The sequence below is a fragment of the Watersipora subatra genome, chromosome 1, assembly GCF_963576615.1.
Source record: "Watersipora subatra chromosome 1, tzWatSuba1.1, whole genome shotgun sequence".
NCBI classification, from domain to species: domain Eukaryota; kingdom Metazoa; phylum Bryozoa; class Gymnolaemata; order Cheilostomatida; family Watersiporidae; genus Watersipora; species Watersipora subatra.
In genome coordinates, this window is record NC_088708.1 from 23,363,010 (window position 1) to 23,387,729 (window position 24,720).

Consider the following 24,720-nt stretch of genomic DNA (forward strand, 5'->3'; position numbering starts at 1 on the left):
TAAATTGCAGAAAAGCGTGCTATTGGAAATGGCAAAAATCTCGAGGCGAGTGCTTCAACTCCCAGGCCTCTGATAGCAGACCTGAGCTTGAGTAAACATCATTACTTACCTGGGTTAATCGGGATTAGGAAACAATTTTTTTATATATCTTGTATATAAGAAACTTATTCTGACCTAGCTTAGCCTAACTAACGTACTTCACAGATGGCCTGAATTTCAGTCATCTTACTGCATGTCTAGTTTCACATATTGCCTGTAACATATACGGGTAATACCAAACGAAGGTTGATAGGAAATTCTACTTTCCATCGCACTACTCTCTGGATTAGCCTTCTACCTCTTACTGCTTTACGTTTGTTGTTACATTAAGAGCAAAACATCATATTTTATTTATACTATTTAATATCAACAGATACTGTATGTAAATGAAGAATGTATAGTAATGTATATTACGGGAATGTATAGTAGACCTACCAGGTAGGTTATGATCAGGGAAAATGTATGAAATTCAACTACTGCAAAAATGCTAATTGTTTATAGTGCAACAAATTGACAAAAAAATATCTCGCAAAATACACAAGTATACATGGTAGAATAAATAAGAAATATACTAATTTAAAGAGGCTTTTATTTTTACAATATTCATTTAGCATAGTTGCTGAATTAAGCAAGTTGCGAGTACGGATCCCACTTGTGACATTATAGAAGGCCATCAGCATAGTTCAGCATTGGTGCCTTACAAAGCTCATAAAAATTAAGTGATTTCAAATCAATTGTTTGCTTTTTAGTGTTGGCAAGTAGTATTGTTAAAATTTCCCACACACAGGTATCTGTTTGAATTCTGCAAGTGCATTTTAGTAAACCCAACCGCAACTGTCCGACCCATGATCAGACCTGCAGAACAAAATCAGCAGAAGCAAGCCAAGCAAAGTACAACAAAGACGGTGGAAGAAGAACCATCAGCATTTGATGGGCTAGAACTGTTAATTAGGTTGAAAAAACGACCGAGGTTGTCTACAGAACAATAATTAATGATACTATATTGACAGTTATTTACATATGTTTTATGATTGTTATACAAATCATTACTATTGCTACTTTACAACTATGTACATACATGTACGTAATGTGACCATGAACAAATTTTATGATATTCTAACATCTGCACAAATTATTTTAGGAGTTTAAAATATCAGCATCATCGTTTACTTGAACCATAGGCACATCTAGGATCTCAATAGTGGGTTGCGCCTTATAATCACATAGTCCAACTTCCTTGAGCTTCCACTCCCAATCCATAGTTTGAACAGCATAGAGAGAGTCAGCCTCATGATGATGTCGATTTAACATCTGATCCTGAGAGTAAAACAAAAACACATTTATGCAAGTTTTTAATTAGTTTGACAATATACAAGACATTTTTTTCTGGTGTTTCACATTATCAAAATAGAGCCGAAATATCGCATTTAACAAAAATCACTTTGTGTGTCTGTCTGTCAGTCTGCATAAACCTATGCGTTTACACATTTTTCAGTGAATTTTGTCCAAACTTCGCCCGAATATGCTCCATGCCTTCCACCAGGTTGCCAAAGATGTTTGGTTTCAAAACTGTCTAGTTCCTAAAACCCAGCCTCTTAAACACCCATCTGATCAAAAACTCATGAAGGCGTCTTCACAAGCATTACAGATAATTATTAAGGACAATTCCCCTCAATGAACGCACTCATGGATTATTGTCATGAAAGCAATGTAGTAATTTGCATTGAAAATCTACACACGTGCTGCCGGCTATCCAATTGAAAATTACATAAATTCTGAGCAATGCCGAGCTTAATGTGAATATTTAATAACGGGTATCAAGGCAGAACTCACCTTCAAGTTTTCAAACTTATCTTTGATATCTTGATGCCAAGATATGAGTTGTCTATTATTGAAATGCGAACGGCTACTTTTCTCACTGCTCTTTTCCTCTGTGGCATTTGGACCAGAGCTTCCATCCTGCATTAGAATTACAATTAATGCAAGGTGAGGTCTCTCCGAGAAACCATGTGTGCCATGACCAGTCTACACAATACTAATGCAGCAATAGGAAGGCCATATACAGTGAATAGCCAGGCAATATTTAATGCTGCTAGCTGTGCAAAGGCATCACAACAGAGACGAAGTGGTTTACCTCAAGCAGAGGCCATGGATACAAATCCGATTCAACCATTCTTTCCTAAAAACAAGTCTTTATGGCAGTGACAATAAGTTGCTTAAAATTTTTGAGCTGGCTTTTCAACTACTAAAAGAAAATTTCTGATAAACAGCATTATGGCATTAATAATATTGTCAAAATTGCAAGTACATTTGCACACACAAAACGTTGATGATTAAGTATAATTTTATGCAAGCAAATTGTCAAAGTCGAAAAATTGGTAAACCCAGCACTTCACCGAGTAAATGACTAACTGGGCTGAGTTCACACTATTGGCAAATCCCTGCACGTATTGGCACAAAGATGTACATTTTGGAAAAATTGTCTAGTATTCAAACCAGCAGTTATGGCAATAACATAACAATAGCTGGTCATCATGCAAAATGATTTTTCTGTGATGCCCATCATGTCTTACTGAAAATTTTAGCGATAAACTCAATAGCAACAACTAAATTGCATGTGATTTTAAAATACTGCGAAACAGTGACATATGGTTAACCTATTCCAACGTTTGCTTTGCATGCAAAAACCATCTTATTTTGAAGTAAAAATCTACTTGGAAAAATAAATTGAATTTCGCTTAGCTTTTTCCACAGCTGTAAAACTTAAATTTAAATTCTTGAGATAATTGTGTATCACATTAATACATCACGTGAAACGATAAAAGAAAACCTGAGCGTAGAAAAGTAAATGTAAAAAGCTAAATTATGCAAGAACTTATATTAAGTAATTCATTGAAAAGATTTTAATGTCACTTTATATTAAAGACAAGAAATGGAGATGTGGTGAATTTTGGCAATACAGAAGATGAATGTGCGCAAATAGTGGGGTGATAGAGATACAGAGCTAGTCTAACACAAATCATGTGGACTTAAAATTAACAGGAACTATTAATTTTTTATTTACATACTGAATATTTGTTTCAGTACGTTTGGTTATCCAGGCCAGCCTCTACTTCCCACTAGATTTGGGCTTTATTCTTTCTGTATCACTTTTAACTTCTTTCTCACAATAATTGCTAAATGTCCTTTGCAAAGTTTTTAAATTAATCAACAAATGTTTGTTTGCTAAAGTTTTTTATTATTTGTTGTTCTAATTGTAAGAAAGGTCTTGCTTTTTGGTTTTTATTTTCCACACCTCCCACTCGCAATACATTTAGTAGTATCCACGCTTTTAAAACTAAATGAAAGGTATTTTATTTGAACATCATGGATGCAAACTGTATGCATAATTATGTAATGATATACAGTGTTTACGGAAATTTTGGAAATCAAAGAGCATTTCAGAAATTATTTTGTATGTCCAGGCAAATGTTAAAAAAATATTATGGTGAGGCAATTGTAAGTCAGGGTTGGACTATAGTCAAGCTAAGCTAGTCAGTTTAACATAAACGTAAACGTTTTGATATCATCAGCAAAATCAACAAATCTCCAAGACTATTATTAGACAACATACCTTTAATGCATTGAATGGATGATACACTGTGCCAGATTCCTTATCCTTAAGCACAGTGCAAACACTAAGAGGAATTTCTTGGTTGGCAGCAGCACGCGCACCACGTGTGTGAACGCGTACAACTTCTTGTTCATAAGCTATACGTAATTTTTCCTACAAATCAATATTTACAAGCCATACAATGAAAGAACTTAAGTGCTAATGCCCGAGTCATTATTACCTACTTATCAGCTTCTAAATTGTGATTTGGGAAGTAGTTCACCAATTTTGGAAATTAAAATTAGGTCACGTAAGCTCTCTAAACTGTGTTTTAGTTGCCTGAGCTACTGAGCCAGTTACGAGGTCATCAATGACTAGTTAATGCCCTGTAGGAAATCCATTGTTGCCAAAATCATTGCACATACAGCATTTGAATCGCCAGGTTTGAACAGGGTCAAATTGTAATACTAGCAGATGGCTAAGTATCGGTGAAAACCTGCACTGATTTAAAATATATTCAGTTACAGCATTTAAATGTTAACCACAAAATTAACACATCTGCTTACATGTTCTAGTTGTTTGCAATACAAATAAACTAAATGTTTTTATACCAAACGTAAATTTCAAAAAATTTCAATAATAGCTAATCACTACAATACTATCTGCAGCCTATCAATGCATTGCCCGTCAGTACGAACAATAGTTTAGCACTGTAAGAAGTGTATTTAGTAAATCAAGAGCCGTCACATTGCTTCATTGCATTGATAATTTTTTTAAAACATGGAAACTATATCATAGTTTTCAAAGATCATAGTTTTCAAAGATATGTTTCACTATTAGGCACAGCCCCCTTATTTTGCAAACGATAATATTTTAGATAAGCTATACTGATAATACATTACATACCCCTTCAATGAGATGCTGACGACTTAATTTGTAACGTTCCTGCTCCTGTTTATTGAACAGTTCCTTCATCGGCTGTGCAAGCTGTGAAGGAGCACTAAGCAGTGGAATAGAAAGTTTACTTGCATTTGTGGCTGCGTTCTTATGTATTAAATACTTTTTGGTGTTGATGATATATCGACTATAGCCTGCTGGTGTTCGAGGATTCACAGGTACAATCTTCTCCCATTTCTTATGCATCTAAAAATATGTGCAACTTGAAATGGATGAAGCTAATGAGGCACAGCCAACAACACTGTTGAGAACATACGCTGTGTCAAATGTTATTTGGTATATCGGCAGCACCATTGATCCAAACAAACAATGATAGTATAATTAACATTATGGATTGTATTACATAGGTAAATCATCTTTAAACCATATATAGTCTTGCCTCGACATATGAGTTTCCCAACATATGAGAAATTTGAGATGCGAGAAAAAATCCGAGCAAAGTTTTGCCTTGAGATGCTAGCTGGTTCTTGTGGCCGAGTATGCGAGAGGCTGCTTACGAGAACGGTATCACTCGGTCTTTCTCACCAAGCCAGTTTAAAAAAGGCCAACGAAAGGTGCAGATGAAAGCGAGTCAAAAAGAGCCTAACTGAAAGAAGAAAAGTAAAATCTAAAACTGAAAACCAAGTTAGAATTAAGTTTATTGTAACGCAAGAGTAAAACTTATTTTCAAGTGTGCGGTGTGTGTGCGCAGTGCGTGTGTGTATATTATGCTACATAGTGTCACAAAAGTGTAGCGTACCGAACGTGTTGCCGTGAAGTCTCTCTCGTGCTGCCATTAGCTTACTATGTTTGTCTTGAAGGTGAGAACTCTATGTAGTACTATACATGATAGTATTACATTATATTGCAGATCATAAGCACTAGATAGGTATATTTGTTACTTTGTGAGCCTAGGTGGTGAATTAGAACATTTAAAAACATGTTTTCCCCTGTAATATGCTGTTTTAGGTGGTTTTTTCAGAGGGAGAAACCGATTAATTGGTATTTGATTATTTTATATAGGAAGAATTGATTTGAGATACGAGACAATTGACATACGAGCTCGGTTTGGGAATGTGTTAGGCTTGTATGTCGAGATATGACTGTACCACCATCGCAAAATGAATCACTTTCAATAATGCTATAAAGTCTGTCATAATCAACTATTTCTATGATAGATAATCTAATAGATATTCTATTTTACTGGGATGCACCACTAAGAACCACTGTAATCTAAGGTGATGTTGTCTGGATGCAGTAGATGTAGTGGATGTACTTTCTCATGTACCCTAGGACACTTATATTTCGCTAGTATTTAGTTTCGTGAGTAGCACACAGAGTAAAATTTCGTTGCAACTTAATTTCGCGGATCTGATGAGTGCGAAAATATAGTGATGTGAAAATAAATGCAGTAGAACAAACATAATTGGATTCCTCAGGTCCAGTTCGCTAGTAAAAAAAATTTTCAATTTGGGACTAGTTGGTATTTGTGAATCGCGGGTAGAAATGTGTGGGCGAGATCGACAATGCAACTTGATCGCTTGCTGCTATTTGTTTCTTGGACTATCAATGCCGTCTAGGTCCTTGCCCTTGCCGCCGTGACTGATGTGGCACCAATACGTATTATATCTCAAGTATTTATAGCATGCGGTGGCCATGGCTCAATGTTGTTATTGTGTTTGGGTGGTAATAAAATTCATCGCTACAATAATTATTATTCAATTTTATGACTTTCCTTACCAGACTTTCATCCTCATCAGTTACAAATTCAGTGACTAAACTAATATCATCATCTTCCTCGCTTGTCTTGGCTTTTCCACAGGCCCGTATTCCCTGGGGCGGCTGGCCAGCCCCAACTTTTTAGGAATTTTTGGTGGCCAAGTATAGTCAAACTCGGAGAACTCGCCCTCGGATAAAATGTAAAATTTTATCACGAACACTTGGTTAACTCGAACGGATTTGTTTGGTCTGTTCCCACGTAATGATAAGCTGCTTTAGATAACTTGACCTCAACATCATTAATTCGAACAGTTATTTGCCCGGGAACGGTTTTTTATCACTGTAGAATATCACTTTATTTCAAGCCATAGAGATAAACGTTAACTTTTAATAGTTCTTGGGCGTCATTATTATCATGATTGGCAAAATATTTTTGTTAACGACTTATAAAGCTTTGCAAAAGGTCAAGTTTTACCAAACATCCATTTGGCAATGGCCCAACGAAAGAGTAAAAACCTTCGGATAAACTAAAAATAAAATCGGCGAAATTGATCTTTGTTGAAACGCTCAAAAGAAAAAAGATGTCTTTTTTTCTTAGCTTTTCAACTGCGGTCAAGTTTAGCCTATTTTAATCTGAAAACGTCCTAGCAGTCACATCACCTAAAGCAAACAAATCTCAAGTAATAGAAAAAATGTTTATACTTTCCGATAAAATCTTTTAAAACTTTACGTGAGATGCCCGGTTGAGGCCTTACATGAAAGAAACCCGTTGAGGAGGCTGATACCACCCCTCCAAACCCCCAGATGCTCATAACTAGTCCCCTAACATTAGCTGCCCCAATTTGCAACCAGGGAATACAGGCCTGCTTTTCCAAAAGAACTTGTTATCTCAATTTGTTTTGCCACGCTGCTCAGTTGGCGTATTAGCTTTAATGAGTTTAGCAGAAATTGCCAAAGGTTACCTGCATTTCTAATATGACGATTTTATTGTGGATATCAATAAACAAAGCTCTTTAATTTCGCGTTTTCGCTCGTTCATTATGATAGTTTAGTTTCGCTCATGAAATTTTCGCCGAGATGAATGACTCCGCGAAAATGCGAAAGTTAGATGACGCGAATACATAAGTGTCCTAGGGTAATGCTCACAACTGATACACAGATACATGCACTCAACGTTACATCCACGCCAACAACCATGGCAGCAAATGTGTAATAGATACCTGCTCTCGAACTCCCTTGAATAGGGTATATGGGTTAAAGATAGTCGATGGTCCAGGTGGAGGAGGAAGACTTGGAGGTGGCACCGGGGCTACAGATGCTGGTTCTGCTTTCATTCGTCTGCTCTTTTTTGGAGGAACAGGATCTCTAAGTTTCTCACCAACTAATGCATAGAAGAATTTAACAAACGAGATGAGTATTTAAGAACTTGCAACACTGATACTGCACACTAATATTCACAACCACATGCACCACATGCAAAACTAACCGGTGGCTTGGATTCTATTTGTATGAGAGCGAAGACCAGTTCGTCGTGTTGACACTCCAATTGTTGATAGTGGAGGTTGGGTGCTAGCCTGAGAGGTTACATTGGTGGCATCCTGTTTTTTCTCTTTGTTTTCTGCAGAGTCAAGGCTGTCTGGAAGTTTTGCTTGCTCTATTTGCACAAACAACATGTTCATTGAAACATTAAGTGTAAAAATGTTTTATAACGAGATAAAATGAGGTTTACTTCAAAATGGAATTACCGTTTGGGGAAACTGGGCTTCCAGATTTAAATGCTTCAGCTCAGAAGCAGCCTATAAACTCGATGATGTAAATGAAATTCAAAAAAACCTTACCAGGTCTTGTACATATTTTTGCCGATGCCGACATGTTTTTTGTGTCTCCTTCAAGCAACAGTTCAAGTAATTACAGCATGACTTACATTAAATAGATAAATCATTGCATGAACTTTTGGTAAAAGTTTTTAATAAATAGCGTTTGCAAAAATCACTTTCAAGCAAAAGTAGGTAACCCAAACTTTCTATGCAGGTAAAATAATAGCCTAAACGGCTATTGCCCTGGAAGCAAAAATACCCCGGGCTAGAAAAAGAGGAGCAGACCTTTAGCAAGAAAGCTGTTGGCCCTCTCTGTGTCTTTATCTGCCAACATAACGTACGGCTCTCCACCGGCTGTTGCGCTGGCCACAGAGCTATGCGTATCCTTGGCAGTTGATGTAGCAGAAGTACTGGTCTGTGACTTACCACCCAGTTTTATGGTGAGAGGTGGAACCTTCTGTGACCCCACCTTTGAAGACTTGTCAACAGATGGCGAGCTGGCAGCGGACTACAAGAATACAAAAACTAGCGGTCATCACCTCAGGCAATTACATTCCAAAATTTTATCAACAAACAACATCGTCCACAATAACACATTTTGAAGCATCAAGTGGATCCGCAAAGATTCATCGATGTCAACGATTTGTACGAGTAATGAAGTGAGTTCATTCTGAAGTTATACAACCATAATATAAACTACTAGCTTATATTCACTATGTTTCCATCGTGCGGATTTGAAATTGTGCACATGTTGAGTTACCATGTGATAAAAGAGTTTCAATGGACATTCGCGTGTTGCGGATTAACGCGAGTGATTTGTTACAAAAGATAACAATTTCTATGCCACAGGTCATTGGAGTGCATTTGGGATTGCCAAGATCAGAATAACAGCGATCGATGTGTGGAAAATGTTTAAGATGGATGTTTAGAATGGATATTCTCTTGTGCATTATTCAAAAAAGCTGTTTCCATCATTTGCAAGCATGAAGAAACATTCAGTAAAAATTTTTGAATAACAAAACTTGCGGTCGATTTGCAGATTTTTACTGTTTCCATTTGTGGATGATGCAAACTTGCAGAGTAACAGAAGTCATGGAAGCACAGTAATAATTGTCATGGAAACATAGTGATTATCGTCATGGAAACATAGTGATTATCGTCATGGAAACATAGTGATTATCGTCATGGAAACATAGTGATTATCGTCATGGAAACATAGTGATTATCGTCATGGAAACATAGTGATTATCGTCATGGAAACATAGTGATTATCGTCATGGAAACATAGTGATTATCGTCATGGAAACATAGTGATAATGTAGTGGTCCAAACGGCCACACTTTAAGAATTGTGAAAACTTTCTTCAATCGATCCAAAGCGAAATGTTGTGATAACTGGCTCCATTATCTCTAATAATCTGCAGGACCAATCTTAATATCATACTACTAGACCTGCTATGAATTACTGATGACGATTCAATTCTCTTGCATCATTCTCTTATCAATTACCGCTAATACCTCAAGTAGATCATATGCTAAAAATGTAGATATCAATACAACACATCACAGCTCGACTCTACCAATCACAGTTCATGCAACCAAAATTATAAAAACCTTTTCTGACCAAATTGTCCTTCTTATGAAACCAACAAAATTTAGCCTACTATAATTAAACACCAGCTAAGCTTAATCTACGTGCAGCAGATAGTTGCAGTTAGTCTCCAACAATGAAATAAACAGGAAATGTTTGTTCAGCCATTGCAAAATTTCATTCTGATCATCCTTTGGTCTTAACCACAGAGTATGCAAGTACTTCACAAACACACAGCGTTAACATTAAAAGCTGTACCATTACTAAAAATTTGAGTTATTCGGTACTATTTAAATTGCAATATTTTATGAGGCAAATGCATTAATAAAACTAATACTATGGTCTTGCCCACTCTGAACTTTCAGGTCTTTACCAACCAACCAGCCAACTTTTACGAATCTTTCGTACAATTACGGCAAACTAAAAAAAGCGAACACACTGTCTTCTCGAACTGACTATTCGCCCACCAGGGCAGAATCAATATGGAAAATAAACTAACCCTCTCTTTCATCATAGCTTTTCTTCTAGTTTCGCGAGCAGGAATTGGTTCATCTTCTTGGTGAGCAGCAGCTAGCTGTTTGTTTCTAGATCGACTCGCTCTTGTTACATTAGTTGTAGACGAATGAGAATCGGTTGAGTCTTTGGAATTGTCTCCCTCTGGCTGCACCTAAACATTATCGAATGGAAAAAGTAAATTGCAGTGCTAAATGGCAGTTACAATGAAATCCTACATCGAAATTACTGAATGCAGTTAAATGCATACATTTAAGCCAAAATTAAAATATCAGGCATATTTGGTAGATACAATGTATCTCATTCATGGCCTGACACTCTGAATAGAGAGAAGAAAATGCTACTTACATGAGCTTGAAAGTGGATTATGACAGTCAATGAAACTTAAATCCTTAGAATACACAGAATGAATAATAAGTTTAATAAGTGCTGACAGAGCTTCCCCTGACAAGGCGCTAGTAAAGGCAGCGCAATTTCATGAAATAAATTCTTATCCCAGGACTTTTACCGGTGACTCTGTCTGAATGTTTGAATGAGCCTGTCGCTTCTTTCTGTGCATGCTACCAGTCCTTGTTCTTGAAGCTTTCTCCGGTGTAGGAGATACTGGCAGAGCTTTGCTCTCACCTTTAATCCAATATAATAAATAGAAGTAATTACCTCCTTAGGTCTAGAGGTCTATTAGCTTTAGCGATCTCGATACTTGGATCAGATGAAATAAAAACATGGCAGCTTACGAAACAGCGTGATGGTTTTCACAATAAATTGCTACTCTTTGACATTGGTTGGTGGAGATCATCAACAATATGCTACTGCTATTTGTTTCCGTTCACACACAGCCGACTGTCTTGTTAACGACATAAAATTATATGAAAAAAATCTAAAACTAAACATTATTTTGCAGGTAAGGCATTTATTAGCAAAATAATATACTTTTCACTTCCTCCACAACTTTGTTCTCAGCAGATAATGGTGCTGGGTTTCTGATATCCTGGTCAGCCTTCTGCACAGTTTTATTTCTTTCTGTCACCTCAGCAGTGGTATCAGCACTCATCGTTTTGCTAGCTTCCGCCTCACCTTTTCCATCTGCCGTGTCCATTTCTGCAGGCTGTTCACTAGTATTCATCAAATCTGCTATAAGAAATGTTTTCATTTGTAAATTCCTGCGCATTAGAACATGGATGAAATATAGTGTGACCTCTGAACCACATGCACGTTACACAGAGAATAATTGCTATAACACGAAGCAAATGTTATGGACAACAGAGTACAGGCTCCGGCTTCATAAGAGAGCGTAAACAAATTGGCATTCCACTCTGACAGAGCAATGAAAACCTTTACGCCGAGATCGCAGGAGATTATAGTACTACTAGAGAGGAGCCTATCTTACTACTAGACACGCTTATGCAGTCATTTGCCTAAGAGTGAGAACGCTATTAAATAGCTAGCTTTTGAATATCCAAATAAATCTATTATATAATTAATTAGAGTGGATAGATAAAGCCATCATAGCTTATTGAATGATCAATGCATTTCCACCTAGAAGGTAAATCCTATGCACAAAGCAGTAAATTGGTTTTGTTCAGGCTAGAGACAACAACTTCCAGAAACATTTATCATCTGCTGAAGGCTGATCAAATATACTATTGGAAGTAAACAGCTGTCTGCGACGAGCAAGGTAGTTTGTTTTGCCCACTGATGATTTGTCATCGGTTAAACCAACAACCATATCACATGTTTAGCTAAGTGGTAACCTTCGGCTAGCCTTTTGACCGAGCAAGCTTAGACCACAGTCCCTACAGATCAGGATATTTCAAGACAAAGGCATGGACATAAATGTCGCGCACACATGTACTCACCACTTGCGCAAGACTTGGCTGCGATTTTATCAGCTGGCATAGATTCCTTTGCATCTGCTAAGGTCAGGCTTGGCTCAGCCTCTATAAAGTCACCGAGTATCTACATTCTCGCATTCACTTATACAGTAGCTGTCATGTTTATAAAAGCGGTAGCTTGTTTTTTTATTATACTAGATATTTTAGTAACATCGTTTTAGTATGGTCTCTATGTTATGCTAGCCACCTTCAGAGTATATAATCTGGAGATATGATCATAGATCAACAAACTATGTAGAGTCTTTCGAGAACACAAGAGCTAATTATAACACCTCCCCGTGATAATGCTAGTTATCTTTCTCCTTTCCTAGCAACATTCCCTACTCTAAAAGGTGTCTATTAACAGTTAAAATCAGGCAATGGCAATGATCATTAGTAGCCTTCAATCAACTAAAGGAAAACATCCGGTTTGTTATAAAGACAGTGTTAACATCAGCAGTTAACATCAGCGTAGATATCAGCAGTTCATTCTCTTTACTTACTCGTCCCCTCTGTCGTACAATCTGAGACGTACTTACTCGTCCCCTCTGTCGTACAATCTGAGACGTACTTACTCGTCCCCTCTGTCGTACAATCTGAGACGGCCATCAAACCGGTGTCTTCTCTAGCAACTGGTTTCCCTTTTGTACTCGACTCCACTTGCGATTGTGATGGAATCTTTATGGGTGTGAAATTCAACGATTGCCTCGCCGGCTTACCTTGGCTTTCGAGTAGAGGGGGCTGGCACTAAATGTGAAAAGTTGGAGGTTTGTGGCATGACTAACCAAAATACCGAGATAACAGACAAGTTTCAGATAGCCGTAAGACTTATTGACAATTGATTGATAGGTTATGCCATCAAGCAGTTCAAGTGGTGGTTTGCATTCCCATAGACAAGAATGCTACAACATATCGCTAGCGTCTAAAAATCTGAATATCTACCTAAGTGAAATCATATGTTTGGAAAGACGGTATGATATTGAATTGGATGCGTCACAATCACTTCCTTTTGTTGAGAGAACAAATTAAGCCAATCTAGTTTTTCTCTTAACAAATATGTAGAGGCATCAGGTGAAGTATTCAACAGAAACAATATGATTCTCCATTCCTGGTCCTATAGCAAAAGGTACTACGTGCATCGAATCCTACCAACATTCCTGAACATAATGGATGATAACACATCATTAGATCACTGCACTTGAAGTTAAAAACAAACAGATATAACCTCAATACAATGCAGTAGAGTCACCAGTGTTCAAACTAAATGATTTAAATGGTTAAGAAAAGATTTAAATGACAGCAAACCACTCATTCGCTGGCATTCTTTGTGAAAATATTGAGCGAATATCAACTTTAGTCTACTCTGCATAGAAGCTAACGCAAGCCCGTATACACTCATAAAACTAACCTAGCAATGATCTCAGGCCGCTATTAACTCAGCCAAACGCCTTCGATGATAATTGTTCCTCATAATGCAGTCAGCAGTCAGTGACAGAGAACCAAAAGTGTCAAACACCCGTAGAGACAAAGAATGGCTAATGATACTTACCAGAGACTGTGTAGCTGACGCAGGCCGGCCAGTATCACCTGAGTTAGCGTGCATGACAGGGTTGGCACTCGGGTGCGTGTCTGGCTGTGCCACGGAGAATGCATCAGTCCTCTCTGGACAGGCTTCTGCAACAGACACGTCGAGCTGTTGACTAGATGTAGCACTAGAGAGACACTGCATTGCTGTGTACATTCCTCCGCACTGCAGCACTGCAGCCAGTCACCACAAACATTGCCTGCGTCTCGGATGCAATCAAGTTCCTTATTATTATATTTTTCCTAGACGGGTAGAGATAATGACTTGTATATGGGAAGCTTCAGTACTAGCTTACAGCATTCTCATTAAATATCTCTCTTCTACGCTAACTAACAACACATGTGTCAGATGGGGTATGAAATGAAACTGCCTCATCAGGGAACTAACTACCAAGCTTAAAACGAAACTGCACAATATGTGAAGCACAACTGTGCACGAGAAACAGGCCGATGGAAGTTCATCTCAAATTAGGCCGAGAAATAAGAAATCCGTTTAAAGCTAAACTCATACTTGGTAAATTTACAATGACCACCACGTCTGATGTTCATATACACTGGCAAACACCACTTTGGCTGATCTTTGGACACACGGAATCACTTGTCATGAAGCCCACTCATGCTCGCTGCTTGACTGGCATCAAGCTAGTATCTAATAGGCTACAAACTAGCATTTAACTGGAACTAATCCAGTCAACGACCTACGCTAATACCCTACATGTAATCGAGTAGTGCTAAGATTGCAAAATTTGCTCTCGATTAATCACTAGTTTTGACTGAACTAGTAACTGATAGACTGGTACCAAACTAGTGACAGGTACCAAACTAGTGACAGGTATCAAACTAATGACAGGTATCAAACTAGTGACATGTACAGAACTAGTGACATGTACCGAACTAGTCGCTGGCTGGTATCAAACTAATAACTGTTTGGTATCAGACTAATGACTGATTGGTATCAGACTAGTGACTGACTGGTATCAAACTGGTGACTGACTGGTATTAGACTAGCAACTGACTGGAATCAGACTAGTAACAGACTGGTATCAGACTAGTGACTGACTGGTATCAGACTAGTAACAACTGGAATCAGACTAATAACTGACTGGTATCACACTAGTGACTGACTGGTATCAGACTAGTAACTGACTGGTACCAGACTTAGTAACTGACTGGTATTAAACTACTAACTGACTGGTATCAGACTACTAACTGACTGGTACCAAACTAGTCACTGACTGGTACCAAACTAGTAACTGGCTGGTATCAGACTAGTAACTGACTGGAATCAGACTAGTAACTGACTGGTATCAAACTAGTCACTGACTGGTACCAAACTAGTCACTGACTGGAATCAGACTAGTAACTGACTGGTACCAAACTAGTCACTGGCTGGTATCAAACTAGTAACTGACTGGTACCAGACTAGTAACTGACTGGTATCAGACTAGTAACTGGCTGGTATCAGACTAGTAACTCACTGAAATCAGACTAGTAACTCACTGGTATCAGGCTAGTGACTGACTGGTATCAGACTAGTAACTGACTGGTATCAGACTGGTAACTGACAGGTACAAGCTAAATACTAACTAGCATGACCTGACTGGTACAAAACTCATGCTTGATAAGCATCAAACTCACGTTTAGCGGGAGCCATTTCAACTTGTGGCTGATGCAAGCTTATATCTGAATTGACGAGCAATAAATTAAAACCTGGTAAGAATACACCTGGCAGTCAACATCTACATGAAAAGAAGGAAGAGGCAGTAAAATGTTTATGAACTGGTTAGGAGACAACGCAAAGAGGATATACTCCAGTCATCCTTGAATATTTATCTATCTCAGCTAGTAATCAAATTTGCTAATGAGGAAAATCACTGATACAAAATTATCATTTGCTGCATATTAATAGTGCAACAGCAGTTTACCAAGTACACATTCTCAGTTTGTACAGTATGTGGAATGTGCAACTATAATCTTTTGATCTTTACCCGGTGTGGTGAATACAAGAACAAATGCTCATTTGGTTTCCACAATAGATCTACGTAGTATGTACAAGCATGGCCTTTCAGTTTGCATTGCATATGCTGTGTATAGTATAGGTTGTCTAAGTCAGCACTGCATATAATATGTACAAATATCAAGTCTGTCAAGTTTATACAACATGTAAAGTAAACAAGTACATATTATTTTACTGTGCACTGCATACAGTGCGTAGAGTTACAGAATCTGTCAGTTTATATTGTACATAAAGTGTGCAACAATAAATCATCTCATTCTGTATTATATACAGTGTATACAAATATATAGCCAGCCAGTCTATACTGTGTGTTATGTGTACAAGTATGTACTATCTCAATGAGCCCTGTATATAGTGTGTACAGATATAAAATCTGTCAGTCTGCACTGTATATTAGAGGTGGAACGAGACACGAGACGTCTCGAGTATCGACCTGTCTCGTATCGGTCTCGTCTCGAGTTAACTATTGCCAAACTCGAGACAGGAAATAGAACTAAAGCGCCTGCGCACGGTCGTTATAACATGGCTTCTTGCGGTAGCAACAACTCCATATATTGTAACGGATTGCGGGCAGCTGCCTTTAAAGTTCTACCCGGTCCGTTACTACCTGTTGCTATTGATTATGTTGGCCACTGAGTCTAATCATGTAGTCCGGACAACGGCCCTGTTATATTTTAGTTCGGTTCTGTGTTCTTAAAACAGATACCGGGTCGTATCTAATTGCTCTTCGGATAATCCAATTTAATAAATTGGATAACTTTTGCGGGTAAAATGTCTGTATTTTATCGTATCGTGTCTAAACACCAACTGACCTTCATAAAATTCGGGCCTCTTTTACGTATATACTACCAATCGCGGGTAAAACTTGCCCGGACACGGAGAAACGAACGAAAGGCCGTGTCGACCATAGTCCGTGTTCGGTTAACAATGACGTTTTGTTAACTCAATATAAGAATATACATGTATACAGTAATTAATATAATTTCATGAGTACAATTTAAATATAATTCACATACTACAGTTAACACATAAACAAAGCTTAACATTAATGAAACGATAAGAATGAAAGTGTTATCGTGTGTTCTTTTAGTTGCGGTATTTCTTTGTAGAGCGACGGCTATCGGTTTCATTACACATTACATTAAAAAGTAAGAACTATTCAATAGATGGTAAAAATATACATGTACAAAGCAATATGTTTATAATAATTATGATCAATCAAGCTCAAAATTCTTAGAATATATAACTTCGGTATTTTAGAGCTGTTTGTGTCACTTTTGTTTACAAAAACTACATGCATATCACTATAATAATTAAAATGTTGTATTTAAATCGTTTACACCAGTTGAAAATTCAATTTAAAAATAGATTTATTAATTTATATATACCGAGTAGCTAGTACTTGTGTAGTGAAATCATCACCAAATGCTCATTATTTTACTGTCTCGTGTCTCGAGTCTCGACTTTTCACAAGACAGTGTCTCGAGTCTCGTCTCGAACTTAAAAAACCTGTCTCGTTCCACCTCTACTGTATATAGTGTATTAGCCTGTCTTGACAAACTGTTGTTTTTGCGGAGTTGTCACTGGGCAAGCGCGGCGAGCAAAACAACAGCTTGTCACAAAACGCACTGCACCTGATGCATCAGCTGCACTGAAAGGGAGTTGTTCTCTTCCGTCTAAGCGGCTTGACTGCAATGTTATGTAGGTCGCTCCATTGGTAATCATAACGGATTTCGTGCAAAAATTTATGTAGAAAAAAAAAAGATTACAACGTTTAACCAATGACCAGTCTTTGCGGTAAACTTTAGTAGAACTTAAGAATAAAATTACTTAAAAATAAAATCAATTAGAACAAATAAAACTGACTGATACAAAAATAGAAACAAAACTGACTGAGCGCACAAATAACGACATGTTTAGTTGCTGTTGTTGCCTAAGTTCTTAAGTTCTACTAAAGTTTACCGCAGAGACTGGTCTCTGGTTAAACGTTCTTATCTTAAGTTTTCTACATAAATTTTTGCGCGAAATCAGTTATGATTACCAATGGAGCGTCCGACATAACATCGCAGCCAAGCCTCATAGACGGAAGAGAACAACTCCCTTTCAGTGCAGCTGATGCATCAGGTGCAGTGCGTCTTGTGACAAGCTGTTGTTTTGGTCGCCGCACTTGCCGGGGGACAACTCCGCAAAAACAACAGTTTATCAAGACAGGCTAATAGTGTATACATATATAGAGTCACTCAGTTGGTATGTTATAAAGTGTGGAAAAGTATTAAATCTATCGATTTGAACTGTACAGAGTGTGCACAGGTATAGTCTGTCTGTACTCTGTGTGGTGTGTACTCGTATGACCTTTCACAGTCTGTGCTGTACAAGCCAATAGCATTTTAGCATGTTCTGCATGTACATTGTACAAAAACAGCACCTCTCAGCTGATCAGTCACTGAATATTAAGTTCAAATACAAAATGGCTGTAGTACAAAACTTTTATAGTCACTTGCTTGAACCGTTAGCAACGTTAGTGGTGGCAGCTACAAACAACTAACACTACAGCATATCTACAACTGTTCACCCTCCAAGCAACAAACACTACACCATATCTACAACTGTTCACCCTCCAAGCAACAAACACTACAGCATATCTACAACTGTACACCCTCCAAGCAACTAACACTACAGCATATCTACAACTGTTCACCCTCCAAGCAACTAACACTACAGAATACCTACAACTGTTCACCCTCCAAGCAACTACCCATTATATCCTTTAATAGATTGACTAACAAAAACATTACTTCAACACGAAAAACAATCGAAAAAAACAAGAACAAAAGACGTATGTTATGCTCGTCTCGTCAATAGCAAACTAGTAACTGGGAAGGAATATCGATTGCGCGAGCAAATCTCTCTAGCATTAACCTCGCGACTATGTTAACAGCAACGCTCACTTATCAACATAGCTTCCTTAAAAGGGTACAAATACGCAAAAACATCGATCTTCAAATGTCTCAGATCTTCAATAAATCAAAGTTTGCACAAAAGAATTGAGACTTGCTTCAATCACCAAAAATAATTTGATAACTCGAACAAACACTAGATTCGCTTGTTGAACAGCGTTCTGAAACAGATTGTGGTGAAGAACCAACATCGAAATGGATTCACTAATATTTTAATCTGTTTATAGCGTTCATGATTGTCAAATCAGAAAGTAAATTTCTCTCCATTACAGATGAGTTGATTTGTGCAGCTATTACTGGTCTATGCATAATTATTCAAATGTGACATGGCCGACAGGTAACAACTAAAGAATAAAGAAAAAGCTTTAAAAAGCTGAAATGCATGCAGTGGGACTTTAAAAAAAGGATCAACACGAAGTCGACTCACCTCCACAATGACAGACCCGTAGCTCATACAATGTAAAGGAGTTATCAACTAATTACATAAGAGGACAACTACTAAATTCAGGCGCCAACGGAATCGTGTGTTGAAGAATTATTATACGCTAGTTTTACAACTATTGCTACGTTTTTTTTTATTATTTTCACTAGTTCACGTCTGCAGAGTTGTTCACATGTGCAGTAGTTTCTGTATAAATAGACAAAAAATGGGTCCACAAATATTGACATAATATAGTACTTTAGTTCCCACAGAGTTCAATCTGTACAACAGACGTTTGGAAAGGTTTAAACTCCAGTTACCATATTTATTGGAGCTGAAATACTGCTGAGCAACAGTGCCAACCGAGTCAATGCTTATAATAATCACGTAATGCAGATTAAAATTTGTCCCAAATCGAAGAACTTGGGATCTCAAGTAAACTAACAACACAAAAAAAACGGAATAAGAATATAATGGAAAAATAAACGTGTATATTCTATACTGTTTGAAGAAATTTATTAGGCGGCCATGTTTCCAGGTTATCCTAGAGATTTTTGTATTGCTTTAAGCTGCAGTATTCAAAATGATATTTTTGGAAACAATTCATGTTGATACGTTTAATGATACTTAAAATGAGTACACATTTACAGACGATTATTTGATAAAATACACACTGGCTAACAACAATGACGTATAGTTTGTTGTGGCTAGTATATGTATACAGTTTAGTTAAGAAATATGCTAGTGGTTACTGCTAGTGGTTATCGTTACCTTGATGGAATCCCGTGGAGGAATGTCTTGAAGCTGGTCGGCTTCCCGTTGAAGACGGACTGAACGAAGCAGACTCTATGCTGTCTGCCGTGGTAGATGACAACGGACGATTCTCACTGGTCACCATACTAACACTGGCGACAGACATAGCAGGTAGTTGTGACCTATCAGTTACGTGACCAATTGATGGCTCATGTCTGAGCATGTTAGCAATCTTCTGTGAGTGCTCCAAAGGAGTCATTGAACTGTTGCTATCTTTTCCTGCCCGTATCTGTATGGGAAATTGAGGCACACGCTCGTACCCACCAGCTACTATGTTCGATTCCTTCATGAGGAGCTGTTTGATATCTTCATTGATAGCGACATCCAACGGACTCTCACCCTTGCTGTTATCCTGATACGGGTTGGCTCCGTATCTCAGTAACAGCGACACCAACTGTCAGAAAAAATCAATAAAATTACACACTATAACGACTTGATGTGAAGTGGTTCTAAAAGCCAAAAATGGCACAGATGGACAACAAGTTAAAAATTGAAGTTCGCTATTTCCATGTAGCGATAGAATATCATTGGCAAGACATGTAAAAAATCAATAGAAAGTGTTTTACTAGACATTTTTATATTTGTGTTATCGGAAGAGCTTTTCAGGTAGGCACTGGAACTGCTGCATTACACATCTCCAGCTGAATAAAAATGGTAAAGAAGAGATGGGGAGAGGGGGAGAAAACAAAGAAGAGCGGAAGAAAGAAGAGGGGGAGACAGATGAAAGAGGACAAAAATAAATTAACGCAAATCTTTCAAACAAACCATGTGGCACAAATGAACATTCAAACACAATCACAATAATATCCTTTTTAGCTTATGAAATATCTACAGATTTAATTGATTTCATCAAAGAGGCCGGCATAAATAATAGTAACGAATAAAAACACCATCATAAAAAATTCTACGTATTTACATTCAACTTTTGAAATTTTACAGATTCTAGAAAAGTTAACTTCTCATCAATCTTTTTAACGGAACTATGAGTTATCTTACACTAGACACTTATAGAGGTCATACATAGAGTCATCTTACACTAGACACTCATAGAGCTCATACATAGAGTTATCTTACACTAAACACTCATACATAGAGTTATCTTACACTAGACACTCATAGAGCTCATACATATAGTTATCTTACACTAAACACTCATACAGCTCATATATAGAGTTATCTTACACTAGACACTCATACAGCTCATACATAGAGTTATCTTACACTAGACACTCATACAGCTCATATATAGAGTTATCTTACACTAGACACTCATACAGCTCATATATAGAGTTATCTTACACTAAACACTCATATGTAGAGTTATCTCCACATACGGATAGGCCTACATTAATTGTCTTATGCCATTCATTGTAAACTCAGTATTGAATAAATATACAATACAAGAATATTAAGAATGTCTACTCAAATGTGTATACAGCGGAACATTTACTTATGAAATCAATTTGTTCCAGATGCCATTTTGCAAGTAGAAAATTTCGTAATTAGAAACCGATTTTAGCATATAAATGCCCTAACCCGTTGCAAGCCCACAAAAATCGTATATAACATTTACATAAATTATAAATACATGTAGCAGTTTGTAAAAGTTGTAATAAACACATGTTAAAAATTTACACACAAACGAGGCTAAGGGAAGACCGCAGAAAGTGGGAGGACAGCGATCAGAAGAGGTGGGTGTTATATTGTTGTTTTGGTTTTGTTACGAATAAATGTTTTAAGAGCATAAGCAGAAAGAGTCGTTTACATTGGCATGAGCTGAAAAACTACCGCATGTCATATAGAAAGCACAGAACTTGAATTGCTAGAAACAAAAGTTGTCCTGCTCTATATGTGATATATGATAACTCCAAATTGCACAACAAGCGGGAAAAACTTGTTTACCGACAAATAAAACTGAGTGGCACACATTCTACGCCACAACCTCGAGAAGCAAACGGCCATAACACAAAACAAACAATCAGGTCTAAATACGAAAGGCCTTTTAGCCATTCATATCTAGAAATAATATGTTTTTCGTAAATCAAAGCGAGATTCCTACCAAAACTTGAAGATTTTGTAAGTAGTCTTCCAAAGTAAAAGGGCCGCTGTATTCATAACTATTCATAAGAAATCATTGTTTTTTCTTGGACAAACAATTGTAATGGAAACTCCACAATATTGCAAATTACAGCTTGAAATTGTGTCATTGATTAATCAGAGCTATTCCTGAGAGACAACTCCAACTTCATAGTTAGCAGTATAAATCTCGTAGAAAATATTGTAAAACCTTTAATTGAATGCCACCTCTATTTGAGCGCCATAATTGAGGAATGATTGAAAAATAGAGCACCATGGTGTTTAATTAGAGGTTTTATGGTAACCTGATAACTGCTAGTAAATCCTTCGATACATACAGCTCGACAGAATGAGAAGTTGAAAATTCATAAAGCTGGAATGGTGAAAAGGTCAAAATCTTTTTTGAACAAATAAAGAGAGTGAATTATCAGCCAGCTATGACTGACACGAATCTTTCAGTATCCTCAAAAAGCCCTAGTTTTAACAAATTCTAGTAACACTAAACAAATCATAATATGGGCATAGACCATGTTTAGAATAGAAACTGAGATACCAAAATAAAGGTGACTACTCTTTATGCTGAGACTGATCTAGGAAGAGAAACTTCCAATTTGTGCTAGCATAATTTAAACAAATTATAGAATTAAAAACATTCATTGTGTAACAAACTCAGAAGGTAAGACACACGTGCCTCCGGGTGACCATTGATGGCGGCATCATGTAGTGGTGTGTCATTGTCAAGACCTTGAGCGTTGACATTGGCTCCTTTCTCCAGAAGCAATTTGGCAGCATTGACAAAACCATGGTTACAAGCTTCATGAAGAGCTGTCCAACCTAAACAATACATATAACATATATAATATAATTATTAACAAATTATATAATACATATAATATAATTATTGATTATTAATAAATTATATAATACATATAATATAATTATTTATTATTAATAAATTATATAATACATATAATATAATTATTGATTATTATTAAATTATATAACACATATAATTATTGATTATTAATAAATTATATAATACATATAACACAATTATTAATAAATTATATAATACATATAATATAATTATTGATTATTATTAAATTATATAATACATATAATATAATTATTAATAAATCATATAATACATATAATATAATTATTAATAAATTATATAATACATATAATATAATTATTGATTATTAACAAAATATATAATACATATAATGCGGCAAGAAAGAGCTAACCTGAGACAAACTCAAACAACAAAAATGCTTATTCAAAATTGTTATTAGTGACGACAGTAACAATTAGAGATTCACCAAGTAAACCGAGAGCTAAGAAATCAAAGTTAACGGTCTTTCACATTTTAGCAAAGTGTGACACCCTCATCAAATGTAAGACAAACAGAAAGATGGCCTAAAACAAAAGAGGGTTCAAGAAATCCCAACCTAACAATTACCAGCATAGTCAGGAACATTTACTCCGGCTCCAGCCTCGACCAACTGAGTCATATGCTCTACATCTCCTTTGATGGTAGCCAAATGCAAAGGAGACTCTCCTTTTTCATTTCGTCTATTCACACGACGGCTCATAGCAGACCGAGGTGTGGTATCCATGGTCATGCTAGACTGAGGAGGCGTTTGCACAGGTGACGTACCACCAGATTCCTGTGCTGACATGGCAAGAGCTAAAGCCATTTGCTGTCTTTCAGACAATGGAGCAGCCTGCAAGTGCATTTCGCATATATTGCAATCCAGTAGTATTTAGTTTGATAAGAAAACGCATCATCACAATATTGCTTTTGAAGCTAGTAAACCACTTCAAATAAAAGTAGTAACTATGGGCAGATTTAGCAAAGATACCATACAAATGAATTGTAAAACCAACATGGTTGCGTAACAAACAGGACAGTGTATAAAAATACATAGTAAGCATTGTCATAGCATAAGCAAACCAAATAAGATACATGTACGTTAAAATTGTGTAAGCCTCAAAATATACGAAGACTGTGTGATGTATAGGCACAACAACAAAATATTTTTGTTCATCTGATAATTTAATCAGCTCTATAGGCTTTGTCTTCTCAATGAGCTTATCTGTATGTTTCTGACCTTCCTAGTCCCACTTGAACCGGGTGTCACGGAACCAGTGGTTAATGGATCAGTAGCATCTGTTTTCTTTCGCTTAGGGGTAGATCCAACTTTAGACTCCTCTTCTTGTTTTCTTTTCGTTTGCGTTTGCAATGATCGGACTGGGGCATCTTTACTATTATTGGTGCCTTGTTTCTAGCAATAAAACCCATTATAGATCTTAATTTAATAATTCTTCGTCGCTAACAGTACATCTATAGTTTTTTACTCACGCGTAACAAAAATATGTAGCAAAATTATTGATTTTTGCAGCATAGCTATATGACACATGTAAAATAATTTCAAAAAGTCTCACGGTTTTGCTACTGCTGCTTGATGTTGAAAGATTGGAAGCGACGGAATGGGAATCAGAATCTGTATTCTGTTCGTCCATCTGAATGTACGAGTATTAAGACAATTTCTCAAATAACAGTAATTAAAGCTATATATACAAACTTTGCAGGTACTTCTAATCAAAACGCATGAATATACGGTACATATATACACGCAAATTACAAAATTGTCGATGTAGCGAATGTAATATTTTTTATTCTTTTGGCAACTTTTTATTTACCGGAAATACGCATTAGATCTTGAAAGTACCAAAACTCCTTCGCTATAAACGTCATAATTAAGAAGTTAT

General features: G+C 36.9%; 1 protein-coding gene across 1 annotated transcript; it reads right to left on the bottom strand.

Moving 5' to 3' along the window:
* Positions 1-1,023: 1,023 nt before the first annotated feature.
* Positions 1,024-24,540, bottom strand: LOC137394731 (ankyrin repeat domain-containing protein 11-like). The gene is made up of 18 exons (XM_068081497.1): positions 24,394-24,540; positions 24,060-24,233; positions 23,408-23,672; positions 22,637-22,779; positions 19,828-20,263; positions 13,627-13,751; positions 12,653-12,824; positions 12,063-12,143; positions 11,137-11,337; positions 10,715-10,830; positions 10,193-10,360; positions 8,389-8,611; positions 7,773-7,940; positions 7,507-7,667; positions 4,538-4,774; positions 3,653-3,805; positions 1,873-1,998; positions 1,024-1,356 (listed from the first exon to the last, which is right to left on the bottom strand). Exons 1-18 carry the CDS (start codon positions 24,469-24,471, stop codon positions 1,177-1,179), a joined length of 3,207 nt encoding a protein of 1,068 aa, XP_067937598.1. The 5' UTR covers positions 24,472-24,540; the 3' UTR covers positions 1,024-1,176.
* Positions 24,541-24,720: the final 180 nt, after the last annotated feature.

Coding starts and splice junctions, on each gene's coding strand:
- LOC137394731 (XM_068081497.1), bottom strand. CDS start 24,471: ATGGACGAACAGAATACAGATTCTGATTCCCATTCCGTCGCTTCCAAT. Junction 12,825..13,626: donor CGTCAGCTACACAGTCTCTG/GTAAGTATCATT, acceptor TTTCACATTTAG/TGCCAGCCCCCTCTACTCGA. Junction 10,361..10,714: donor ACATTCAGACAGAGTCACCG/GTAAAAGTCCTG, acceptor GATAATGTTTAG/GTGCAGCCAGAGGGAGACAA.